At 39.7% G+C, this 27,780-nt stretch overlaps 1 protein-coding gene and 2 non-coding genes across 10 annotated transcripts in view; all 3 read right to left on the bottom strand.

Moving 5' to 3' along the window:
• Positions 1 to 27,780, bottom strand: part of LOC121961587 (ELKS/Rab6-interacting/CAST family member 1-like) — a 156,600-nt gene that overhangs the window by 101,810 nt on the left and 27,010 nt on the right. For 5 of the 8 annotated variants that reach the window (XR_015775584.1, XR_015775585.1, XM_088072970.1 and 2 more), the window contains exons 5-13: positions 18,737 to 18,990; positions 18,465 to 18,636; positions 14,580 to 14,654; positions 12,848 to 13,003; positions 11,440 to 11,532; positions 9,819 to 9,986; positions 9,522 to 9,689; positions 5,547 to 5,684; positions 2,521 to 2,661 (exon numbers count right to left, since the gene is read on the bottom strand). Coding sequence is in view for 5 of the 8 variants with exons in the window: in XM_088072970.1 (XP_087929096.1) it covers positions 2,521 to 2,661; positions 5,547 to 5,684; positions 9,522 to 9,689; positions 9,819 to 9,986; positions 11,440 to 11,532; positions 12,848 to 13,003; positions 14,580 to 14,654; positions 18,465 to 18,636; positions 18,737 to 18,990 (1,365 nt within the window). In the remaining 3 variants the exon portion in view is untranslated. The remainder of the gene's footprint in view (positions 1 to 2,520; positions 2,662 to 5,546; positions 5,685 to 9,521; positions 9,690 to 9,818; positions 9,987 to 11,439; positions 11,533 to 12,847; positions 13,004 to 14,579; positions 14,655 to 18,464; positions 18,637 to 18,736; positions 18,991 to 27,780) is intronic. The other 3 variants (XR_015775586.1, XM_088072969.1, XM_042511646.2) reach the window with 1 other exon arrangement.
• Positions 19,502 to 19,613, bottom strand: trnal-caa (transfer RNA leucine (anticodon CAA)). The gene is made up of 2 exons: positions 19,576 to 19,613; positions 19,502 to 19,547 (listed from the first exon to the last, which is right to left on the bottom strand). It is a non-coding gene; the product is annotated as a tRNA-Leu (tRNA).
• On the bottom strand, positions 19,862 to 19,934 carry trnak-cuu (transfer RNA lysine (anticodon CUU)). Its single transcript has one exon. It is a non-coding gene; the product is annotated as a tRNA-Lys (tRNA).

Genomic DNA, 27,780 nt, shown 5'->3' with positions numbered 1-27,780 from the left:
AATGTAGAAAAACTGACCATTTTATATTGTCATTGACTGCATGAGTGACTTCTCACTCTTAACCAAAGACTGTATAAATAATGGACATAGCTATTGTGAGGTCACCCATTGGTTAGTGGACTGTTGTTTTAAAGCCTTAAGTTTGGCATTTCAGCCGTCACCATCCTGGTTTTTTGAAGCCGAAAGTGGCCATATTTGGACTTGAGGTTGGAGCTGTGGGGGGACAAGTGAGGGATTTGACTCATAGACTGTAGTGAGGCCTTGCAGACAGCCGGTCAATAAAGCATTCCCAAAAAGATTCATCCCCTTGACAGTTGTCATCAATGTTCAAATTAGCTATAGAAACCAAAACTGTTTATGTACTGAGCTGTTTATTGCTGATGTAAAGATGGGCATTTTAAAATGCAGGTCAATGAGGATTTACTCGTTTTGGAGCCAGCATTTTTGGTGCTTTTGGTACTTCTGTATTTGCTCCATTTTTCAGCCTCAGTGGTTGCCACTTGCTCTCACTAGCCAGTAGGACCTGCAAGTGATGGCTCAAAAACTGATATCAATAGAAAAGTTTTTATATATATTTTTATATATTTGTTATATATCTTTTCTATCAGATATGATAACACTGTACTTACCAAAGTAATTCCTCATAACTTTATAAGGAGGTAAAACCGAAAGAAAAGTTCGCATTAAATGTTGGTAATAATGCCTATTTTGCAGTACAATGATTTTGTGTTATTATGTCACTGCCTGTTTCTCGTCCCTTTATTTTTTTTATCATGTCACTGAGTTCAGCAATAAACCTGGTGAGTACCATGTTATTATTACCAATAGGAATGATAGCTAATATTACAAATATAAAATCCAAATTGTATAAAACTGAAACTATCTTTAAGGCTTTCCTACAGATTTGTGGGTTTTCCTCTGCTCAGCCCCTTGTTCTTCAAAACTTTTTCCCATGACCTGTCTCTTTTCTCACTCTTCCAGCTCAATCCCTCCATCCGTGAAGTCTCTCTGCCGTTCTTTTCTGGTCTTTTCCTCTTTTGGTAGGGCCGGTGAAACAGAAACCAATGGGACCAGAAAGGGGAGACACTCAGACGTGTAATTTTACCCTTGACTGACAATACCAACTCCAGACTACGGATCATCATGTTTGACTGGGCTTTGGTCAGAGAAACCTTGCTGCTTACTCGGATTATATTTAGGTACAGACATATATTGCTGTTGTCAGACAAACCCTACATCAGCGTTTAGCAGCGTGGAAAGGAATGCTTGTTTTCTCCGTTAGTTTTCCCATGTATATCTCAAATTATATAATGGCACTCACACTGGTTTTATGACTCCACAACCCCACTAAAACTAGCTGAAGAGTCCCAGTTAAAAAAAAAAGGCATAAAGGACTTTTCACGACAACATGTGCGCATCTGATTTGAAGATTTATTTCCCCTTCTAAAGAAACAGCTTCACATTTTTTGGGAAATCTCTCTCTTGCCGAGAGTTTAATGAGGAAGTCATTAATATCACTCCCATGTCTGTACGCTAGTATGATGCATTTTAACACATGTGATTGGTTGTCACAGTCAAACTCTTTTGTGCGCCTGCAAGTTGTGGACACCCAGTGGAAATTAAATGAACTACAGTACATCACAATATTAGACTATAAAAGTACCTTATGATCACACTGCTGCGCAGTAACATTTTTCCAGTTGCCAATGTTGCTATCACTTTATATTTGGAGTTATGTTGATACTGCATTAGGTGGGAGATGTGAGCGCATCTCTAATGACATTGCTCACAGACATTATCCCTGCACCATCTAATCTGTATCATTTCATTAACTAACTGTTACCCAGCATTTGGAGAATATTTTTCCTACTTGTCCTCCTACCTACTCCCAATAGTTTCTCACCTTAGGAGCTCTTTTAAGGGATTAAAATGCTTTGTTAATAACTTTTATTTTTACCAGGACCTTGTCATAACTTAAAAATCCTTAGAAAACATAATAATTCTAAGAATTTCCTTGGAAATTCATTACTAGGAGCAACTCTTTGTACAAGGAAGTTTTGAGAATTTGGGCCATGCCTTACACATGTTTTGTCTCCAGAGGGATACTTGTGTTAAATACATTGTTTTGCCAAATTTTGGTGTTTCTAAAGTGTTTAATTGTATCTTTCCTTCTGCGCAGTCTGACTGCTGCAGGATGACAAACGCAAAGACAGCGCTTAAAAGTTCGATGTCATCATCTGTCTCTCCCTCTGAGCCTCTGCTGTGGTGTTCTGCATGAATCAAAAAGGTCGATCCAAGAAGAACTCAGCTCCAATCACTGTTTTCACTGGTTGTGAAGCATATCGTTGTCACGGAAATGTGACTCTTTTATCGTTGTTGTCCTTCAGCACGAGGACCTTGGGAGGATCCGAAGTCTGTTCTGCAGTGATAGATCAATCACGTTTTCTCGGCAGGCACGCAGAGAGTGTGTTTATCTGACTTATAGCACAGATATGCATGAGTGTTTTGTGTGTCTTCTACCTCACGGTCAGCCAAGTCAGCCTGCAGATGGGTGACTTTTTCCCTCAACTCCTTCAGCTCCTTCTTGCTGGACTCCATCTCGTCCCCTTTTTCCTTTTCCTCCCTCTCCCGCTGTTCTTTCAACCGCTCGATGATTCGCTCCTGGACACCAAGAAGAAGAAGGAGGAGGGGAATGAGAGATGTTAGTTATAAAAATAGAGAACAGAAAGAGTGAAGAGAGAAAAAGAAGAGGAGAGAGAGACATAGTCAACGCTCCAACAGTTATTCACAGTCACTCAATATCAAGTTTCTATACTAATAACAGACGCATTAAACTTTATGTACATGGCAGCTTTGACAGGATCTAACAGCCAGAAGTGATTTTAGACACGTAATATGTTCTGGCACAAGATGCAATATTCACAACCACTAAAACACTATAGACGCTCTCCAGCTATAGAACAATGCAGCGGCCAGTTCAAGCAAAAGTATAAAAGTTCACACACACAAAATCTGTGCAAGAAGCCCAGAGAGTGTAACCTGGCTGCACTGTGTGTTCTGGTACTGTAGCTCTGTCTTTGTGAGGACCGGAGAGTGAGCACAATTTTTTTGTAAAGTGAGGTTACTTTAACCAGACCTTATGCTTTAAAAAAAAAACTTTTTCAGGGTTAAGATTTTGTTTACAGTTAAAACTAATGATTATTTTAATTACTGATTATTTCCTTAATACATCTTTCAATCTTTTGGTGTACAAAAATAGTGCATTACGCCCATCACAATTTCCAAGAGCCCAAGCCAACGTTCGTAAATTGCTTGTTATAATGAAACATTTGTCCAAAACATGCAGATATTTCATGTACGGTACAATGATATAAAACAGTGGAGGAGGTTAAAACTTGACATTTGATAGCCTGTGGAATTCATGAATATCTGGCATTTTTGATCAAAAAATGGGTTGCGCAATTATTAGATTATCAAGACAGTTCTGAATTAGTTTATGCTATGATTAAGTGAACAACTAATAATTTCAGGTATATTAAAAATAGAGTTCAAGTTAAAGGGACAGTTCACCCCAAAATCAAAAGAATATATTTTTTCTCTTACCTGTAGTGCGTTCAGTCTATACTATTATGGTGTGAGTTGCAGAGAGTTGAAGATAATTGCCGAAGAGGTGTGTGGTTTGTCTTGAATATAATGCAGCAAGATGGCACTTGGCTTGAGGCGTGCCAAAAAATCCATTTTAAACACAAAACACAACATCAATGTCTCTCTCTAAAAATCATGACCCGGTTGCCCATGGTAATCAAAAGACCTTGTCGTGAGCAGATTCATGTGAGAACTATTTTTTTGTCTTCCAAACTACAACCACCAACTGTATCACTGTGTAGAAGAAAGTGTGCATCTACTGCTAGCTCACCTAGCATCACTGAGCTAGCTAATGTTACAGCTCAGATGAGGACGATGCCAGACCGCATCACTGCGCAGAAGTTATCGTGCATCTACGCATGAACAAGAGGCTTGTGCTCGGGGCGGCACGAGATGCAAACATTAATGGAGCCCTCCTTGGCTGAGTTGTAACAGTATCTAGCTCAGTGGTGCTAGGTGATCTAGCAGCAGATGCACACTTCCTTCTGGGCAGTGATTTGGTTGGTGGTTGTCGTTCGATAGAAAGAAAATAGTTCCCACATGAAACAGCTCACAACCAATTCTGTGGATTATCTTGATTAACTCACTCATTATATCTAGAAAGAGTCACTGCTGTTGAATTTTTCAGTTTCTTTTTTTGGTGCTTTGAGCGACACAAGGCACGTGACATCTAGTTCATTATACTTGAGAGAAGACAGACACCTCTACATGTGATATCTCCAACACTCTGCAACTCACACCAAAACAATCTAGACTGATAAATTGCACATTAGGTAAAAGACAAAATATGTATTTTTGATATGGGGTGAACTCTTCCTTTTAGATTAGGGTAAGGCTTAGGGATATAGATTTAAATGTTAAAGACTGGGTTAGGGGCTAGAAAGAGCATCATGTCAATTAGGATCCACAAAAGTACAGACATACAAACAGGAATTAGGGTTATCTAAACTGTTTGCAAAGACAAAATTACTTGCATGACACGAGGTAAAAACACTTAACATGAACATAACGTACTTCTGTTCTGCTTCAAACATAACACAATGCAGAACAATGTGTGTTTGATGGAGAAAAGGAGTAATAACATGAAGAAAATATGCCGTGTATGGAAAGATGGAAAAACAGAGAGGAAGAAATGAAGGATATCCAAAGGCACCGAAACAACGAAGATGGCGGAAAAAAAAGCTTGTGAAAGTCATTTTGAGTGAAGTGAAAGTCGTCGGCCACCTCCGCCTGCCAACACTCTCACGTCTAGCTGACACCATGGATATTAGTCACTGGACAATTATTAGCCCTGCTTCCTGTGTGTGTGTGCTTGCAAAGGAGATTGAGTCGGTAACAAAATCGCACATTACAGTACAAAAATATATCCTCATCAAACACTTAAAAGCGGCCGGCTGGTGTAAATGTCACTGGTTGGTTTCCCAGAATCAGGGTCAGGTCCCGGGTGCACAATAACAGATCATCAAACAGGCGGTTGAGGGTCAGTTCTCATGCACAGGTGGTTCGGGGCTGTTTTTATGGCTGTGCGGCACCTGAATGTTTATTCCAAGAGAGCGACAGGGGTGGATTGTTGTTCTATTTCCATCGGTTCCAGCCGCGTGACTGCACGTTGGATGGTTCCTAATCTTTTATGAACGCAGGCTGTGAATGATTTAATAATGAAACAGCCAATGTGATTATTGGTTCATTTCCATTTATCCAGAGTCATTTGGTCATGGCGTGGGTGGTCGACTGTTTTGCTCATAGTGGTTTTATTAATGTAACCTTGCTCGGGAGTCGACCTGAGGCTGACCAACGTTTAGTGTGTGTGTGTGTGTGTGTGTGTGTGTGTGTGTGTGTGTGTGTGTGTGTGTGTGTGTGTGTGTGTGTGTGTGTGTGTGTGTGTGTGTGTGTGTGTGTACCTTCTCAGCCAGAGCCTCCTCCAGTGTTCCCAGTGCTGTGTCGGTGTTGGAGGTGTCTGTCTGTAAGGATTTGACTCGGTCTTTCAGGCCGCCCAGCTGTTTCTCTTTATCCCTCAGCTGATCCTGGAGGTTCTCTATCTGCAGAGCAAGAAGGAGAGAAGAACTCATAAACAGTGTTGCTTTTGATGCATAATTCACTTATTTAGCAATGGATGATATTATGTTGGTAAGTGAATCAGCTCTCAAACTGGGCCAAAGTAAAGCACTGGGGCAACTGCTTGTAACTAGAGCTCAGAGGATAATGAATTTCTGCAGACGAACAGCAAATATAACGGCAATTAAGACTTAAATTAAATTAGCTCTAAAAACAGCCATAAATAACAACAAATATAACAAAATATATGTGAATAAGATTCTAAGATACAAAATTGCAGAGACTCTGACCTCTGCCTGTATTTTACTCTTCTTTGGCTGTGGTTCGGGACATTCTTAGGCACAGCACACAGGTGAGTCAAGACTTTATAAAAAGGTAGCGACCAGGAGCTAGACCATAAGCAGCACTTTCCAAGAGGAAGCTAAGATAATGGCTGACATGGTGCCAAAATCCTGCAAATATGTAGCGAGGCAAAAGGTCAAGCCGTCAAAGCTCATTCCAAAATGGGAGTGAATCTGGGGCTGGCTTTCACCTTCACTTTTGCTGGTGAGCACTGAAGGAGAGGATGGGGATGAAAAGCGATGCTGAGTTGGCCAGTTTTCTTCTGGACAGGTCGGTGCCAGCTGTTGGCGTAGATAGTTATTGATAGTAGCTATCAATAGCTATCTATCCAGTAGCCAGGGAGGAGGGAGCAAGTTCAAACGTTTTTTTTTTATTGTTGTTTTTTTAACAGACACTAACCAATAAGTCCTGCACAGTATACCTTTACATTGTGTGGGGTTAGATATGTGCAAGCATGTATTTTTAAAGGTATATTATGCTATTATACTTTCGCTTACTGTTTGTAAACACACTCACCAGCAAAAGTGAAAGTAAAAACCAATCCCAGATTCAGTCATTTGGCGTTTGCATTTGTCTCTTGGATACCTGCTTTGCTTTGGCACCTGGTCACTACTTCTGTATAAAGGTACACACTCATAAATGTACCAAACACAGAAAATAAGAAGAAAATACAGGCAGAGGGCAGAGTCTCTGCAGAAAAAAACACTGCCAATAAAGTGTGTATTATCAAAGTTAATTGAATTACTGAAATTAATTTTAATGTTCTCATTTTATTCCTCCTTTGAAATTCTTCTTTAACTGCATTGTCTTGTTACTTACGATGTGACATGCTGCATATACAGTTACCAACTGATCTATAATAAGAAAAAAGTGTCTCATAATATCCGTTAGGCTCTACTTATGAGCAACAAAAGAGATCGATTTAAAGTACTTATTTAATGACTCTTCATCAAAAAAATAAATACAAAAGTTCTTACCGACAACAGTTTTGAATTAATGAGACAATTTCTTGTGCACTCGTTTGAATGTTTCCATACGTTTTCTATAATCTTTGCCACCTTTAACTCTCACTCCAAATGCATACTCTCTTCACCTCCATCTCTTTCTCTCCACCTCCTCCTGTTTCCTCTCACAGTGATTTGGTAGCAGATTAATTTTCTACTAAAACACAAAATCAGCAGAAACAACCGATGGACTCGCTCTTTCCCCGAGCTCACAATGAGTGTGTGCATGTGTGAATGTATGTGTGTGTGTGAGATCACAGACATAGATAAGGAGCTATGTCAACTTTGTGGTATTCATTAAAAAATGGTTGGAACAAAAGGTTGAGCAGCACAGAAATAACAAATGAAGGAGAAAAGAGAGGGATGGAGAGCTTATGTAATGAGAGTGAACTTGGGTGGTAAAATGACTAAATTTCAGCCTCCCCCTCTTTCTTTTGCTTTGCCGGAGAGAAAGGAAATCAGGCGACTGACAACCCGTCACAAAAAAACAGAAAGTCAGATTGGTATGCAACCTTTGACTCCACTGCAGGTGAGACGCACACACTTACAGTGCCACGGAGATTGTGTGTGTGTGTGTGTGTGTGTGTGTGTGTGTGTGTGTGTGTGTGTGTTCATACAGTAAAACACTTCCAGCGCCTCATTAATCAACCGTTCACCTGACAGCTTGACTGACACCTCCTCCTCTCTCCCTTTCACACACACACACTTGACATTGAGAGGCAGAGGGACTCTTTGATCCCGTCTGCACTTCCTGAAACTGACAACTGCTGGATGATAGGCGCACACACACACACACACACACACACACACACACACACACACACACACACACACACACACACACACACACACACACAGATACAGTATTTACAAACCCACACACACACTTCTTGCTTGTCTCATCCTATTTTGGTCCCAAAATGGTGTGTGATAATGAACGTGAATATGTTAACAAAACAATAAAAGGCTGACGCTTCTCTTCATCTACGTCAGAAAATTACACTTAACAACAAAGAGAAGAGGATGATGGCGGATCAGAGGAATTAATTCTATGCACTCATGGTAATTTCCGTCATGACTAACATATAATGACAGGTGAAAAACACGAGGAGGTAAAGATGGAGGAGAAGAAAGTAAGGTATTTTTAGTTTTTCCACATCCAAAAAGCAGATGAAATTATGAAACAATAAGCCCAGACTGGATAAAGGAGGAGTCAGCAGGATCTCTGTCTCCCTCTCAGACGCTGGACTGTATTCTATTTGAAGACGGCAGAGGTCATCATTTATTGAACAGGAGGAACTCATTAGTATGCATCTGATTTCAAACACACTCTGTCTCTCTCCTCCCCCTCCCTGTCCTGCTTTATGTCTGTCTGCTTGATTGTCTCTATCAATTATCGGCTCACGCTCTCTGTCTTTTTATACAAGGGACAACTGGAGGGGACGAGGGGGGGGGGGGTAAAGAGGCAAAAGCTTTTAATGGGAGAATTCAACTGTATACTTAAATTTGGTCTCATTTTTAGACATAATTTGTTAGATGTTACCATCTAGATTGCATGAACCCTTCTTTACCCTTCATTCACTCATTGATCCTCGATTGTGTGTGTGTGTGTGTGTGCGTGCGAGAGAGAGAGAGCGACAGAGGGTCACTCCTGCCCATGCATCTAACTGATATCATTACCAGAGGAGATTTACGCGCACAAAAGCCACACTAAAAAGAGGTCAAAAATATGCAGAAAGCACCTGTAACTCTGGCTGCCTGTCTGAGAGTCCTGTCTGCCTGCTCAGCTGTCTGTCTGCATCAGCTCTTGAAGCTACACACTGTCTTACAGCTCCATCTAGTGGTCGTAGTGTTACATGACAACATAATGTACTAAGTACATGCAGATTTCAGTGACAGGCACTGTTTGTGTATTGATTACTATTTCTATAGAGCCTGATTGAACCTAAAATTACATTAAATTAAAATTGACTAAATCAATTAATTACATTCAATTAAATTCAGATAAGTTCTCTTAAAGTTTTGCATTTCTCCAAATCTCCAAGTTTTAGGATTTCAGTGGCAGTTACACTGGTTTGTGAAGAAGAAGAAGGAAGCACTGGTAGTTGGCATGGGCAGCGATAGCAATTGAAACAGACAGGTCAAACTTTTTTAGGTGGCTTAAAAAGGTTTTTTTGCTGCCCCTGTCCACAGCAGGACATTGTTTAGCTTTCCTGACAGTACTCTTAGTAGGTAACCCAATATAACACCTACTTCAAAAATCCTACCTATGCCTTTAAAGAGCAGTTTTTGACATCGCAGTAGTGCTAAAGTTGTTCATCTGTGCAACAACAATAAAACATTTACCAAGATCACAAGGATTTTCATTTTGCATTTAGTGCATGTGCTATCCCTGTATGTGTATTTCACTTCGATATATTTTCTTTATATGATTAGCTTGTTATGGATTTAAATAAATCCTTGGTGTTTTCTTACCTTCTTTTGCAGCACGTTAACTTTGCGTTCCTTGACGTCCAGCATGTCTTTAAGGTCGCTGATTTCTCCACTCTGAGTGCTTTTCTCCTCCGTCAACTCGGATATCTGCTGACTCTTTTTAGCGAGGAGAGATTCCTTTTCTTCCAAACGGAGACGCAGCGCATCCACCTGTATGCACACAGATATGCAACAGTCAGTGGAAATAAATATTTACAAACCAAAGATCATTTTTTTCTGTTTTACGTATTGATACTGTTACATACAGTAGAGCAACCACTAGTAGAAGAGTAAGTGTACCTCAGTCTGCAGTATAGCAGCTCTCTGTTCCTTGGCAGTGAGTGACTCCTTGAGTACGTCCACATGTTGTTTACTGTCAGAAAACTGATTGTTCAGAGTCTCCAGTTTGGTCCTGAAAGCCAGTAGCTCGCTGTCCTTACGACTCAGATCCTGCTTTGCCTGTTCAATCTGAGTCACACACACACACACACACACACACACACACACACACACACACACACACACACACACACACACACACACACACACACACACACACACACAACATGAAGACCCAGTCAGAGAAGGTACGTGAGAAAATTAGATGTTAAAATATACTAAAACCCACTACAAGTTTCACTACGTAAGTGCTCATTCTGAATCTGGGTTGTTAAGTTTTTTGCCTATTGTGGAAGACCAAAAGTAAAAGTAGAAATGTTTAGAAAAAGTGCCAAGCTCTTGAGTTTCTGTTTTTTCATATTCAGTGATTTTTACTTCAATGTCTGCAAACCCCATTGAATCACAACCCCTCACAGCTCTTTTTTTGGGAATTCAGCCTTTAGAGAACTCTCTAATAAACAGCCAACCAAAATGTACTATACGCACTAAATCCTGTTAAATTTAAATGAAGCTTCTTCCAATATTTTAACACTGGATCGAGGAAACTTTGAGGTTTCTGAACTACTGAGAAGATATTTGTTATTTATGAGTCTAATGACAGAATCTTCAAAGCAGGAATACTTTCAGGGCCATTTTAGAAAAATCCAATGGCAAAAAACCAAGTAGCACCTTATTTACATTTAAAGTAAAAGAAAAATTCTGCCATTTGGCACCATATAGCGGGCCACATTAAAGTGAATAAAATGTATAATTTACTGTATTGTGAATGGCCTTCTATGTGGGCTGCTTTGTCAGTTTATGCTCTGGAGGCTGCTAGTTTGATCAAATGCAATCTAGAGTCTTTTTTTTTTGCAAAAGGATAAACTAGCCATATTCCTCTCACCTGGAAAGCAAACAAGTTAGACAGACATCAACAGTCACATCTGTGAAAACATATATGTACTCCCCAGCTACTTATTCCTAATGCACAAGAGGGTCGGGGTCAATTCTTTCAGTTATCCTGAAATAATGAAAAAGAAAAATATGTATCTGAAAATAGTTTTGTCTCCACAAGTTACAGTTTGACATCCCCGTAAGGTGATAAAAAGAATGGACCCAAACCACAAACAGGGGAATTAGTCGTATAAAAACCTCAGCAAACTAATCCAAGCCACTAGTTGAGAGAAGCCTCATGCAAGAAGAAAGAGAGGCAGGTTAGAGATACGCAGATTGATGCACAGCTGGATTCTCACTTGAAGTCTGTAATTGTAGTTCAGACTGCTTCAAACGACTATTACTATCAACAGCCTTTGGTCATAGACAGGATGGGAGGTTAAAACCTCAAAATAGCGCACAGATTAGACTTGTTTTGAGTTATAGTTGTTTACTGCGGTCTGAACACACAGTGACACTACTGGGATCTACTCAAGCAGCAGCCAATAACCAGTCAACCTGGGAGGCAGAAAGAGCGAGAGATAAAGAGATAGAGCGGTTAAGAAACTAAGAAAGATAGAGCAAACAGACACAGAGGTGCGTCTCTTACTGCTGACACCTCCCGCTGAAGCTCATTGGCTCGTTGCCTTAGCTCCTCCTTCTCTGACTGGCTGTGAGTTAGCTCTTCCTTCAGCTGCTCAACCTGGCAGGAGAGGAGGGCGTCACCATGACCACGACAAATAAGCCGCCAAATTCGGCATCACCTCACATGCTGAAACAATGCATGAAACCCCTAAAGTGCATCCTACCCTGCATCACTGCTACTGTTATGTAGTGGCATGAGTGTGTGTCACACCTTTGGAGTCGACTGACATATGAAAACACACCTCAGCTTCTCGTACATCATACAAGTTGTTACATGTGTCTGTAAATAAAAAAAGGTCTTTGGGAATAAATACAGCTGTCTGTGAGAATAATGTTTTCATGAACAGCCCTGAATTTCCTTGTTTTCTGCCCAGAATAGTTTTCCTTCTAGAGTATTCTAAAGTATCGTTAGTATCGTTCGTAAGTATCTCCTATCCCAAATAGGAGCAAGACACTAAGACTTTCTGGTAACTTTGCCTTTTTCTTTTTTATTGTTCTACATCTCTTTGAAATTGGTATTCATCTTTTCGCGACTTTGTGTCTCTGTGGTCGTTTTGTGTCTCCTTTGGTGTGTTTTTTTTCTCTGTCATCATATTATGTCTCTGGCATAATTTTTTTTGCCTTTTTTGGTCGCTTTGTGTTGTTTTGTAGATGTTTTGTGTCTCTCTGTAGTCAATATATGTCCCTTTGTAGTCATTTTGTGTCACGTTGTACTCATTTTGTGTCTCTTAAGGGTAATTTTGTGTCTTTTTTGTTCATTTTGTGTTACTTTGTAGTTGGTTTGCGTGTCTTTGGGGTCATTTTGAGTCTCTTTGTAGTCATTTTGTTTCTCTTTGGAATAATTTTGTGTCATTTTATGTAGTTCATAGTTTCTGTTGACAAACAAATCACATGAAGGTTTGTGATTGTTGATTCAGGCCTGCAACACATCTGTCCCTAGTCTTGCGTACATTTTAACAGGATGTAAGACATTAAGTGTATTGCTGTAAATATCTAGGAGTGCTAGCAACACTGAAATTGAAGTAATAAAAGGTACTGTAAAAGGAAGTGGAAAATGTTTTCTTCCACAAAAACGCCAGAGACAAAAACTAACATATTTCAACCCCAACGAGCAAAAATAAGCAGATGAGAAAAAAAAAACATCGACTGAATTCCTGAACTGTCTCGTCTCCCCACATGACAAAAATGCTGGTTTGTTTTAATGAGCGCGGCTCCAGAGGTAACCTTTTTCCTTGACACTTTAGTTGTATCCTTCAAGTATAAAGAGGTCTAGTTATTTCACAGTGAGCAACATCCTGAAATATTTTAAAAACATGAAAAAGAAAGTGGAGAGACAAACAGAGAAGGTGTTTGTGTGTGTGTGAAAGTGTCACCTTGTTTTTCATGAACTTGGAGTGGGATCTGTAGACCTCCATCTGTTTGATCTCCTCCTCCCTCTCCTCGCTGCTCAGAGCTCCATTGGATTTGAGCATGTTCACCTCCTCCTCCAGCTCTCTCATGCTGCGCTCCATTGAGCTGATCTTTGCATCCTGAGAGGACATCAGCATGTTATCATGTTAAAGGAAAAACACCAGGTCTGACGCACTTTACCTGGGCTTTGAATAGTATTAAACAATAAAATACATTCTTTTGGTATTTCTAAAAGAGCTGGAAAATCAGAGGAAGTCCATATGAAAGGTAACATCAGACAGATAAAGATGTTGAAGAATGTAACTTATATGCTGAGCGTCACAAGCGCCTCCACTAGAGGGAACAATTACAGTTACTTTAGGAATTTTGACAGTCGCTTTAGTAGAGTCAGAAAACTTCTGTTGTCTTTTTTCGAGTCTAGCATGATATTGCATGCTTGTAACAGATTGTGGACAATAATTGCTGTGAACATATTAATGTGGGGTCCAGTGAAAGTGAAACAGACCTTTTGGGAAAATAAAAACTAAGTATTTACATTACAAATAATAAGTAAGAGAGGCATTTTAGTAGCATTATTGTGCAACGAGCAGGCTTGCCATCACTTCAGGTAACTTCTACTGTCCACGTGGTTAGGCAAAACAGAAAAAAATAATATCAGAAGACCCTCTACTGGATTACATATACATATATATATATATATATATATATATATATATATATATATATATATATATATATATATATATATATATATATATATATATATATATATATATATATATATATATATATATATATTAAAAAAATCTGTAATGTTGATTATGTGATGCTTGAAACTAAAAACTAAATTTTCAGGTTGATATTCTCCACAGTTTTTTTAATCATCCAGCAAACATTGACATAATAACCATGTCGTGATGTTATGTTATATCATGATGCATAATATAGAAAAAAATATCATATATTCATACTTAATATTGCCTGATCAATATTTGATACTTGATATCAATATTTGGGAGTTATAAAAAACTAATAACAGTGGCTTATTTATTTATTTTTTTGAATGAAAGAAAATGAGAGCCATATTGAAAAAAAGAAGGAATATTTCAGTAATTAAGTCATAATATTACAAAAATAAAGCCGGAATTTAATGAGAATAAAGTCATAGTATTTCAAGAAAAAAAGTAATATTATAGGAATGATGTCAGAACTTTTACAAGACAAAGTCATGATATTGCGTGATTAACCTTGTAAATTTATGAGAGAAAAAAAGTTGCAGGTTTAGGCTGGAAAGTCAAGTGACATCATAAAAAAGCAACTAATTAAAATATGACTTTAATGCCTTAATATTTATGACTACTCTCGAAATTTAGGATTTGTTTCAGCAGTGTGGCCCTTAACTTTTTACAGTTGCAAAATCAACTTGTCAGTGCTCTCCAGTAAACGATCGTTGAACTCGGCTCTACTAATAAATACCACAAACATCCAACACATACAGTAAGTTTAAAATGTTTAAACAGCACTGGTTCGGATATTCTGACAAAACAGGAAACTTTTTGTGCGGTCTATTTGCATGAAGTTCTGTATTTCTGAAACAAGTTTCTACACATCTATCATACTTTAGAAAGCTGTGCTGATTCTGATAAAAAAGCACAGACACACTCTTACACAACATAATCAACAAAACACGTTTACCTTCATTTCAATGACTGTCTGCAAGGCCTTGGTCTTTGTTGATTCTGGAGCTGCTTCGTATCTCCTGTGCAGCTCCTGAGGGACATAGACACCACGGTGATCAGAGGAGGACAGAGAGGGAGACACAGAGGGATGGTATGAGGGAGGACAAGGTTGTGGACTAGGACAGAAGGGGACAGGGATTGGCGGGGAGGGATGGAGGGAGGGCTGAATGGCGGGTGTAGGCCGTGGAGCAGGGGCAGGGAAGGATGGTGAGTGCTGGAGGGAGGGATGGACGGAGGAGGCGACGACAAAAGAGGGATAGTGGGGAGGACAGGAGGAGGGGAGGACGACGGGATGGTTGGGGTGGCGATGGGATCGAGGTGAAGGTGCGGGGAAGGAGGGTGACGAACACAGCTGGTGATGCCGTGAAGGGGAGAAAGGAGGAGAGGGTTGAAAGGAGGGAGACACGTGGAAAGGAGGTGGAATAGGGATAGAGGGAGACACCGGGAAAGAGGGGGAGATGGGGATGGAGGGGGAGGCAGGAATAACACGTCTCCCTCTTGCAGAAGCGCTGGCTTTTAGCCTCCTTGGGTCGATCCGTCCGTCCCACATCCTTCCAACTGCGAGGAACGCTACTAACTAAGCTCACAGTCTTTTGGCCTCAAACAGAACGAATGATCAAATCTGACAGCCTGCAATGATGCTAATTCAATTAATTAGCTCCCAGCTTTGAGGCCTTTAGGGTCAATGAAATCTAAAATGGTCTCCAATCTAAAAAGAAAGTCCTAATTAAACAAAACAATTCCATTCAAATTAATAAATCCAGTCTTATGGCTTCCAGTGCTTCAAAGTCAAACTAAAGGATGCCAGTTTACATCTCCCATAGCAGCATACAGTAACAGAATATCGAACCTACATCACTAACAAAAAGCACTGCAAGACTTTGGTAGATCTATGCTACATTTCTAGTCCTAAAATTCCAAAATTATCAAAAAAAAATCACCATAATCTAACCCTGATTTACTGAGCTACATGCAATCTGTCTGGCTGTGGTTACCACATCACAACTCACTAGTCAAATGAAGTGAGACCACAGGGGGAGAGAAGAGTGTAGTGGTAGATGTGAAAGCACAAAAAGAGAAAGAAAAGACGAGAAGAAAGAGAACCAGAGAGGGAGGGAATGAAAGCAGAGGGGAGGATGTAGCAGCGTATGCATCACTGCTTTTCTTTGGAGGGGACACACTTAGTCGGCTTCTTAATGCAAGAGTCAGAAAGCACAAAAACACACACGTGAAAGGGACAGTGAGGTGGCTTGAGGCAAAAGTCAGGCTGTTCTCATTCACTGTTCAACTTTTAATACCTATGAAAAGTGATGCACGATAATTTATATACATATCCCATGTAATGGTGAGCCCGGGGGCAGTGATCATGTGACCTATGTGCTACAGGCTGCCCTCTGTCATATGACGGGAGCGCTGGAGGAAGTCACGTCACATAGTATATAAAGAGGGAAGATGCTAGAATGTGGCCACCCCATCTTAATGCACTGTGATCGGCTAAAACTTACCCTCACAGTGACCTCTTTCCCTAACTCTGACCCTAACCGTCTTCGATGCACCTTTCACAGCACGTATCCACAGGACAGCGGGGCTAGCTGGGGCAAAACCCTCTGTTCAGTGGGACCATCCTCACATTTACAGAAACAGATCCTGCACACTCAGTGATGTGCCCATGAACATTTACTTCCTCCACGTGTGACATTTTGGGCCCATGTCCTTCAGACAGAACTGAAGAAGGGCTTGGGCCTAAAATGTCACACGTAGAGATAATAAATGTTCATGGGAGCATCATCTAGTGTGCAGACTCTATTTTCGTATCTATTTTTGTTCTGTCCAGCACCTAGTATTTAATTGCGTTTTGATGTGCGCGCTGCTAGACTTTTTTACTACAGCATCCAAGCATTTACCATGTGACAAAGTCTGCATAAAGAAATCTCGGTGTCGGAAGCCACCGTATAAAATAAGACACGAGACACTTTATTTGTAATTGTAAATGTATCATATACCATTTACAGACCTTCTTTGCTCCCATACAGAGGTCTCACTTTTTACTACTGCTCATGAGCTCTATCTCCACTAGAAACATTTTTGGAGATTTTTGAAAATTGCTGCAGGGAGTTACAAGGACTGGCTTGTTAATTAGTGAAATAAACAATGTCCAAATAAGAAGTGTCTGCAACGCAGTAGGAAGTCTGCAAGACAGACTTGCATGAGACACTTGAACACCTATATACTTCTATAATTTTCACATTAACCTACACTGAAACTATCCAGATATTGCCTAATTTCATTCTGGTTTCTATGAGGGGTTTTTTTGCTTAGCACTTCAATACTTCAAAAAAAAAAAAAAAACAGAAACTCTGTCCAGTACACTGATGCAATGTGAAGCAACATAGGCCAGAACATTTGTTATAGCAGTACAAAAATCCTAATTAGGTTTTGAACCCTCTCTGAAAGAAAATCATCTCGCAGCCTAACTCTCTCTCTCTCAGTCATTTGCTGCCTATGACACATTTAATGAGGCATCATTTGCTTGTGTGTGTGTGTGTGTGTGTGTGTGTGTGTGTGTGTGTGTGTGTGTGTGTGTGTGTGTGTGTTTCTCCCTCACAGCTGAGCTCATGGTGCACTTCGAGCCAGTCTTAAAAGGCTGGTCCAGGATCATTTGTCTGTATATTTTTCAGTGTAACAGTTGTCAACCTGGTGGCTCTCAACTAGGGATGTTAATCACCAGATTAATCATAATACAATTTTAAAGCGATTCTTTGGACAGCGACATGATGCAATATTTGCCGATATCACAAAGTCTGCCACAGTACAAATTCGATTTGATTCAATTCAGGAGCCTGCAATCGTTGTGAGACAATATGATATGCCCATTTAACACAATCTGTTACAGAAGGCACTGCCACCTCTTTCTTTTTTGCTTTTGACCATAAAATATAAAACAAGACACAAATAATTGTACTTAACTGTAACCAGTTAAGTGCAGTAAAGTTTACTTTAAATTGGGTTTAGGATAAGCATTACTGCTGTGAATTCCTCCAGTGTGTATATGGGCCGAGCTATGCCAGTTACACTATGGCAATAAAATAATTGTTAATACATATGTGTTGTTATACTGTACCTATATTACTACCAAAACATTTTTGTTTTGCATATTTCTACAATATTTATTTGGTGAGTTTTTTCTTGAGACATGAGTAGGTGCAAGTCTCATTTCCATCTATTCCCCATCTATTAAATTCTTCATTGGCAACTAAGTTAAGGGTTTTTCTTTTTTTTCCCCCATTCTATTCAATTTATTTCTCACATTACTACTGTTTTAAACCACTTACTCTTTGGTAAATTAAATTGAAAATTCGTCATCAAATAATTTCAAAATTATTGCTTATGAAAACAAATGTGTCGAGGGAGATGCATCAAAGTGAATCAAAAGTACTGAAGAAATTAGAATTTTGTTCCTGAAAAGCTGAATTTCCATCATTGGTACTTGTACTTGTTTTTCATTAGAAGCATCTTACCACTAGAGAGAGCTGTTGTATAAACCAACAAACGCAAAGGCGCTCTAAAATTACTGATGTTAGGAAAGAGACAAGGCAGGAAAAATAGGAAAAAGTGTGCATTCCTGTGTATTTGTGTGTTGATGTTTCTGTGTTGTATTAAAACTAAATTATGTGCCACGAGGGGAAGCAGCCAGGGCCCTTGCCTGGATATGACATGGTTTGATTTGCAAACACTCACATCTGGCTGCGCACAAAGACACACACCCACACACAGGGGAATGCTTGAATGCACTTTGTTTCTTCTTGGCCAGTCACACACACACACAAACACACACACGCACCTCTCTGAGTTGTAGCATCTCCTTGTCTTTTTGCTCCAGTAGGCCCTCCAGTTGGTGGATGGTCATCTCAGCATCTGCAAGTCTCCTTGTTCGTTCGTGGTCCTCCTCGGTCGCCCGTGCCGACAGGCCTTTGCTCTGCAACATTTCCAGTAACTTCTTTATGGATTCATCCCTGTTAGAAAAGAAAGGAGTAGATTTAAAGCAACACTTTGCATGCTGGCAGCCTGAAACGGCAACACGAAAACCCTGAAATAGTAAATTTCACACTTCACCTGGCAGTTAGCGTGTGTTTCTGTGTATCTATCCTCAGCTCCATTTCTTCCACAGTCTTCCTCAGGAGGAAGAGTTCTTTCATCTGACGCTCATACTCGCTGTGGAGACGCAGGAAGTTCTCCTCTGTCATTTCCTGAGGGGGGATGGGCTGGCCCAGGTGACCGGACTCTGAGTAATCTGACTGAAAGAGCTGGTTGAGGTCTCGCTGGATTCTGAGCTCATCTTGCAGAGCCTGGATGGTGCACTGCAAATGCTGTGAAAAATGAAGTCAAAATTTAGATTTACAAATGTAAGACTTTAACAGGACTGTAAGTGAGTGTGTGTGTGTGTGTGTGTGTGTGTGTGTGTGTGTGTGTGTGTGTGTGTGTGTGTGTGTGTGTGTGTGGCTGCTGAAGAGATAAACAGAGTGAAAGGTAAGATTTTTCTGGTTCAAATGCTCTATAGGACGATAAAACATTAGCAGAGGTCTGGCATGGTTGTTAATCAGTACTATCAACTTAACTTTTATTGTTCCGGGAACTGAGATTTTTTGGGCTTTCCAAACTATCACTGCCTAAACAACCCAGGTGCCTGGCCCCTAAAGGCTCTCAGTTCAAAGTGTGCCACCTGGTTTGTGGCCATTTGATTTTAAAAAGGTGTTGTATGGGGTGACCTCTAGCTCGCTGGGTAGAGTCGGTGTTCCATGTGCTTTAGGCTTCTGCAGTAGCCTGAGTTCAAGTCCTGTATCGCCAATCTAAAGGAATGAAACCTGCAGGTAAACTCTGTGTCAGGAGTGGGATTTGAACCCACGCCTCCATTTGGAGACCAGAAGTCCCTTTCACTCAGGAAGGAGTCAACCCTTGAGTCTGGTGCCTTAGACCACTCAGCCATCCTGACACCTGTTACACTCTCTGTAACAGTGTGGAATTAACAAGTTACATGTAAACCGGATTTATGAGGTTTACAATAGCATATGATGTGAAACAACACCAACTCAATGTTTAGTTTCCATATCCACAACAGACTGTAATTATTTTCCAACACCACATGGAGAAGTGGATCTGAGGACTAAACACTTCTCGTTAGACTTCCTCTGTACAGTATAAGACATTTGTGTCAGGTTAATTATTCTTCTAAAACTCCTTCGCCCAACGTGGGGCTCGAACCCACGACCCTGAGATTAAGAGTCTCATGCTCTACCGACTGAGCTAGCCGGGCTATATTTGTTAGTGAAATGGATCCCAGCCTTTTCGTGTCTCAGCAAGTTACACAAATTTTAAATATGAAAAAGGAGCACTAGTATTGGATCAGCATTCGGTAGATACATTACATGAGTTGAGGGATTGAAAATGGGAAAGAAAAGGGTGGTGGTCACTAATGATTGTTGATGCAAATCAAGAGTTAATGTATGATATTGAGATATACAAATAAACATCACATATTACAATGTGTATAAATATTGCAATGTGTGTGTGAATGATTGGCTGACTACGACAGCATACAGTATGTGTATGTCATCTGGAGCGAATGAGTGTGTGTGATAAAAGTGTGTTGGCAGGTTAGTATCGCTACCATTATGGTTGAGGACAACGTGACATGACTACCCCTGAGTCAGACAAAGGAAGAGTTTAAAGTGGTGTGTGAATGTGTGTGTGTGTGTGTGTGTGTGTGTGTGTGTGTGTGTGTGTGTGTGTGTGTGTGTGTGTGTGTGTGTGTGTGTGTGTGTCACTACAATGTCCCCAGGCTTTTGTAAAATGCGTCACACATAACCTGAACAACAGCCAGGCCATCACAACATGAGTCACGGCGCATTTCCAGAGATAAAAAATAATGCAGGTAGCAAAGTGCTTAGGGAGATTTGCACAAATGAGAGTAGATGTAAACAGGAAATTTAAAAAAAAAAGAAAGTGAAGAGGTTAAAAAAAAAGGCAGAGATGCTATCGCTCCTTTGCAGCTATCGTTAATCAACATTGATGAGGGAGACAAGGAGATTAAAGGTAAAAAGAAGGAGACAGATGAGTAGGGAGGCAAAGAAAAACAGTTCCTGGATATTAAGGAAGAGAAAGGAGAAAAGAATAAAAGATAGTGAGAGCAAATACACTGTACGCTCGCACAAACCGACAGAAGAAGAACAGGATGAATTAGATAATATCAAAGCAACTGTCTTTTATAATACAGTGGCTCTGGTTAATGTTGCATGACAGGCAGGGCAGTGTGCTTCCTGCTTTGTCTTGTTCTGTTCAGTTTTATATTTCCATTGAGACAGATGTAAAGAATATTGCAATAAAACTCAAAAGCTGTTTCTCCAGTTACTGCATTACTGTTTGTTTGTGTGGGTGCTGACTCAAACAATAAGTCTTCAAATGCATGTGTCGACGGCTGACTCTTCAATTTTAAGTATTATGGACCTTCCCTGAAGACAGACAGACAGACAGAGAGTGATAGAAAGCATCCTTTGCCTTCCTAATATATTTCAGCTCTGGTTCACTCAAACTCTCTATCACTGCCACATAGCTCACCTGTGTTACAGTTTTACTACTTTTCATAAGGTTTGAGGACTGACTGATGGGCAGATAAGCGTCACTGAAGCAGTTCAGTCTTACACAGGAGTTGTGATTTGTCTCATATAGGTGTTTAACATTAAATTCATTGAGGACCGAATTCAACTCTTTGCAGACTTTCTGTGACCTTCTGTTACAGAATTCGCCAGTGGTGGCTTTTCCATCTCATTTCCACATTGAACTGCTGAGTTGTCCACTGAGATCGCTAATTTTAGCTAACAGCACATGCATTTATTGACCGAAAGTCATTCTGCAACACTTGTGAAGTGCCACTTTGGTGGTCAAATAATCAGTAGCTTTCTACAAGTTGTCACATCTAACTGACAGATGCTTGTTAGGGGGATGCAGTTTGAGACAGCAGCAGAGTAGAAAAATAAATGTGAGATATTAAAAGTGAAAGTAATGAAATGGGCGGCTGGCTATTACTCAAATATAATGCATGCATCTCCTGTCACATTTGGGGGTTTGCACAAACAGTTTCTGAATGCTGCCATTGGCCCAGGAAGCCTCACTTTGAGCAATCGTGCATTGCAGAAATGCAAATGCATGCCACACATTATAGACTGTAACCAGTCAGGAAAACACACACATACAAATCCCAACCACACACACACACACACACACACACACACACACACACACACAAACACAAACACAAACACACATACACACAAACACACACACACAAACTCACATCATGCATTCAAAAGTATGTCAAAGTTGCAGAAATGGATCTACGGACACACACACACACACACACACACACACACACACACACACACACACACACACACACACACACACACACAAAGCCTTAATAGTCTTGCTAACAGGTACGCAAATCAGTGTGTTGCTGAAGTCAAAAATACAGCGTGAAAATACACACATAGCTTCAAAGGTTTACATATAAAGAATTCAGACACACACACACGCACACAAACACACACAGGCTTGTGCTATAACCCCCCCTAACAACACACACACGCACTCAGCTGGAATGCAGAGCTGAGAAATGCCAGACCACAAGAGAGCGAGAGGAAAAAGAGGGAGTGAAATCTAAAAAGGAAGCAAGAAACAAAAACAGAAGGAGATAAGGAGAAGGCGGCGAAAACAGTGTGCTAACTGGGTCCAGCAGAAATGGAAGGAGAGATGAAAAGAGGAGGTGGGGGAGAGAGAGAGGGGGTCCAAATACATCATGTGTTTTTCCTCTCAGTTTCTGCTGAGTCGTCTTTCACTCTCTCACCTTTGACCCTGTCCGACACAGGAGACTGAGAGGGTCGGACGCCACTCAAAACTGAGACAGACATGCAAACTCACGTGTGTCCAGAGACATTCTGGACACATTCACATGGTCATATGATACTGATTTTAACTACAGACAATAACGAGTCATGCAATAGTAAATACATCTTATATTGAAAATAAGGTAATAAATATTTCCCATTTATTTCCTTTAAATCAATATATCTACACTGCAGTTGTGTGTTTATTTTTTACATTCAAATGAAAAAACAGCAAGAATAAGAAATAGATCTAAACTGTGTACTTATGTGACAAACACATAAACAAGATGACAAATCAAGATGACAAATATTTCCTTCAGATGTCTCAGGGAGGGACCGATATATTCATCAAGCTGATGTAAAAAAACACAAGATGGCAAATGGTCTTGATCCCAGTGACATTCAGCAAATCAAAACTTGTGAATTTGATTGAACAGTCTTCATATTTTCTTGGTAGGCACATTTTGGAAATCCTGTGACATACTGGCTATGTAGCTACAAGGAAATTCATCATAAGACACATACGCTTGAGCACAGCAGACTGAAATAAACTGTTTGTGTCCTGCATAAGTAGGACAGAGTCAGTCAGCTCTATCAAAACTATCCAAGGATATCATGACTGTGTTTCCATGCACTTAAGTGACCAGAATACTCAATAACCAGAGTTTACATGCAGTCTAACAGCCTCTACAATATAAAATATACAAATAGAAGATGTGACAAGTTCCCCAACAAGCTGCTAATAAGAGCCTTTATCAACATCCCTTTGTATTTTTGTCTGACCCTGAGGGGCGTAGAGCTGGAGGCCATCTGTGCCTGTTTTCAGTTTAGCTGATAAAAAAAACACACACACATCATCCACCATCCATATGATCACAACAACATGTCCTATCAGCTGCACTGCATTCTTCTTTTCTACCCCTTGAGCTTTTAAGTAAAACACGTCTGGGTTGCTTCATGACCACAAAGAACCTGAAGTGGGTGAAAAAATATCAAACAAGAAACTCACATGAAGCTGCAGCAGTGGCTAACAGTCTTTTTTGTTTGGGATGGATGGACGGACACATGGACGGACGGACAGAGGATGGATGGTCTCCTTACAGAAAAGCAGGTTAAACCGAGCTACAGTTTTAGTGGCATTGAGGTTGCAAATGTGTAACTTAACCAAGGTTATTATAGTTAACGACTAAACTAAAAAAAAAATAAATAAAAAAAATAAATAAAATAAATTATAATAAAAATTCAAATTGGGCTTAAAAAACTGAAATTATATTGTTTACTTACAAAACTACCTAAAATAATATAAAAATACACAGGACATGTCTTAACTTTTAGTCTTTGTCAATTTGGTCAAATTTGTCCACTGATTTTACAAAGGTTTAGAGTTTGCGTTGTAAAACTTATTCTGAACTTCTTAAATCTTGACAAATACTGACAAATAACCTCCGTATTTTAATTAAAAAAAAAAATCTAATACTGAAACTAATAAAAAAACTAAAATAAAATCAAAATTTTTTAAACAATAAAAATAAAAACTAATGAATGATACCAATGTTAGTGAGTCGAGACCCACATTCACCTCACTTTAAGGATTAAAATGGGCTTCTCACAAATTGAACGGCTTTAGCTACATGAAGGTCTATAAAGAGAAAATTGGAGTTGGGAATTAATATATTGAATATGTTACTGTATCTTTGGAAAGCTCTGTTTTTTATGTTCAATATTGTGGGCATATAGTTTGTTTTTCAAGTTACATTTAATATGAATTTGTTCATTAAAGCTTTGGGTGGTTTTAGTTTCTTATATGATAGAGATTTGGTGCAAATTTAGGGTGCAATGGGAAAAAAACATCTGTAGAAATATGAATTAATGATTTTTTGGTTTTCTAATGAGCAGTCCACATAATTATAAAATTAAAGAGAAGAAGAGAAGGGAAGAGAAGAGAAAATCCGTTTGTGAATATGGTGACAATTTTTCCATCCGCTTGGCATCCCCCCTCAGGCCACTGCTCATCTGTCGTTCAATATTAACCAACTCTGTGTTATTACTCCTCCGTCTCATCCCTCGATTATTCTGCACTCGCTGGGTGAGTCACGCTCTCCCCCCCTCACAAACAAATTGTGACAGAAACACACTGGGATGGACAAACGCACACACATCGAGCGCAGGATAATGCCCACACGCAGACATAATGTTGGAGGCAGCAGCCATGCTGTTTGTGTGTGTGTGTGTGTGTGTGTGTGTGTGTGTGTGTGTGTGTGTGTGTGTGTGTGTGTGTAATGACCGTGAGCAGTTTCGCCCACTCAGGAATCAGACAACAGGCAGATTAACACACATTCTCTCTTCTCTCTCAAAGGATAAAGGTGGAGAATGAAGAACATAATGAAGAGGAGGAAATCAAACGAGAAGAGTGGAAGAAATGCGAGAGAATCCCTTATTTTACAAAAGATGGGGAACAAGCTGATGGAAGAAAATAGTATCAGATTGTGTGTACGTACGAATACAAAAGGAGACAAGTATACATGAATGAGGAAAAAAAGGCAGGGGATTACACGAGAGAAAGAATGCACAAAAAATAGCCAAGAGAGGAGAAAGAGAGAGGAGGGAAAGCAGTGGCGCCCACAGAAATTACAGGGGCAGCAGGAGTTGTTCTTCAAATAGGCTGCTTGCCCTTTTCTTATATGCAGCTTTAATTTCATGGCCCACTTTGACTGTAATGAAAAAAAAAAACATTTACTGGTAACATACCCTCTCAAGTTTAGGGGAGACTCGTCGGTACACATCAAACCAATTTTCATTCAGATATTTTGAGGTGAGAGTTCAAAGAACCCCTCTAAAAATGCCCATGCCAGCTTATCCGTCTTCAAAATTTGGCCTAAATTTGAAGCATTTTTTAGCTCCCTTCCTGGGCAAGCTATGTCATCATGGTACCAGACGTCAATATGATGTCAAAGAGACAGTGGACTCTTACAGTGGATAGTTTAATTTTGGTGTGACTGAAAACCAGAATATTTTAAGTCTAATCACATTAGAATTTCACGTCGTGTGGACGTTAACATTGTGAAGTTTTGCAGACATTGAGTTTTGTTCTTCATAGCTCACGACTAAATGTTTTAATTCCATGTCAAGATGATATATATTGGATGGATATTGGAAAACATTGGATTTTACAGTTTTTCCAAATTGTTGAAACACATTTCCTGAGACTATGGCTCAACTAGAAACTCAAGACAAAACTGAAAAAAGTAAACCATTTTGTCAAAACTGCACAAATCTATGTTTGCTCTTCTTAAAGGTGATTTTTCCACCGAAACCATACATGCAGCTCTCATCTGAATATCTCATACAGATCATCAATTAAACATAGGTGTAATATATTTCAAAAAACACCTTAAAAATACTGTTTAGAAATGTTTTGGCGTCATGAGGCCATGTGTCATATTTAGATGTAGGACAACTGTGTAGAAGTATAGAAATAATTTTCTTTTTTACCTTTTTTACTGTTAAGTTTAATTTTTTTGTCCTAAAATAGGCTGCATTTTTTAGGCATACAGTATAAAGACTCCATAATATAATACAATACTGTGAATGTATCATATAAATACTGCACATAATTATTGTATCAGCAGAAGATACAATGCACATTTGTCGATCTAATTAGCTCCTATTTTGGAAAAACTCATACTTACTGTAACTGATACTGTAATTAAAATGAGAAACACTACAGTAAAAGAATAAGACCATCTTTCTGCAGATGAAATCAGGGCACAAATACAAAAAGGTAATGGAGGAAATATTTATTTGTTACTGTAATACAGCCAATTAAAAAATAAGAATGATTTTTTTTCCATTGTAGGCCTTCCTCTCTGTTCTCCATGCTGCTCTATTTTCCCCCAACACAGCAGAGGTCACATGAGGCCTTTTTTATGCTCTAACGAATGATTGAAGTGTTATGCCAACTGAGCTTGAACAAGTGAGTATTTGGTAATTAGAGTGTAGCAATTTGAAGGCCAGTGTTTTCCAGGTGAACAAAGTGTGATAAATGATGCAGTTTGTGCTCAGAGTTAGGATTTAAAATCCTATTTAAGTGAAAAAAGTGAAATTGTGCCTAGAGTTAAGTTGTCTGGAGTCCTGTTGTTGATACATGAGCTCCAAGTTTTCAGAATTGTGTGTATAGTTTCATCCTTTGTGTGTACACAGTAGAGAAAAACTGCAGTTATTAACAACAGAACAAAATATAATCTGCCATCAGAATTCTGCATCAAACTGACATTAGCACCGTGATACTGAATTTTCTTCACCTGACATTGTAACCAATTATCAACGTCTAATAACGTTGGTGGCCAGCCAGGTTGTCTAGATTCACAGGACACCACTACCTTTGTGCTAGCTTAAAAATGAGCATCCCACAGCCTCTTAAAGATCAATATATCGGCCTTTAATTATTTTTACTGGGAGGAGATACAATAACTGCCTCCCTCTTGGAACAGCCGCTAGAGAGAAAAGCAAGAGTGAGATGTTGACCTTAATCAGTCACTGTGAGATGCAACATCAGGAGAGGAGAGGAGAGGAGAGGAGAGGAGAGGAGAGGTGAGGAGAGAAGAGAAGAAACTCTGCATCTGTCATGTGTATTTAACATAAATATATTACAGATGTCAAGCTCTCTGAGCCAGAGTGATAGACAGATCGACTGGTGTACTGTATATATAGACAGATTTTCGAGGGGCAGAGTGAAGAAAAAGGGGAGTGACTGCGCTGTAATTCTGTTCATTCCTGACTAACTCTTCCCAAACCCACTCCTTATAAGGAAAGACATGGCTACCGCAGGCGTCCACACACACACACACACACACACACGCAGAGAGAGAGAAAGTGAGCGAGAAACCTCACAAAATCACAGCCTTGTAGGAAAAGAGGGGGAAAATTACCCTCTCTTTCCTTTCACTTTCAAATCTCGCTGTTTCTTTCCACTGTCAAGCGAACACTGTGTCTTTGTAAAAGACAAACAGAAGAAAGAGAGCCATTTCTGCCTCTCTCTCTGCATTAAAGTTAAAGTTTTATAAGACTCCCGAGTGGAGAAGGCTCCTCCTTCTTATATTCTCTTCATGAATCTCTTTTTTTCTCCTTTCTGCTCCATTCTTCGCTCTCCCTCCCCTCTGCTCTGTCCATCTGCCTTTTTCTCCCCCCGCTATCATTCCCTATATTATTTACCTTATTCCC

The sequence above is a fragment of the Plectropomus leopardus genome, chromosome 22 (genome assembly GCF_026936395.1).
Source record: "Plectropomus leopardus strain MGB_pleo_1.0 chromosome 22, ASM2693639v1, whole genome shotgun sequence".
Lineage (NCBI taxonomy): Eukaryota > Metazoa > Chordata > Actinopteri > Perciformes > Serranidae > Plectropomus > Plectropomus leopardus.
Note: the sequence above shows the minus strand (reverse complement) of the source record. Positions and strands in the feature narration are given on the sequence as shown.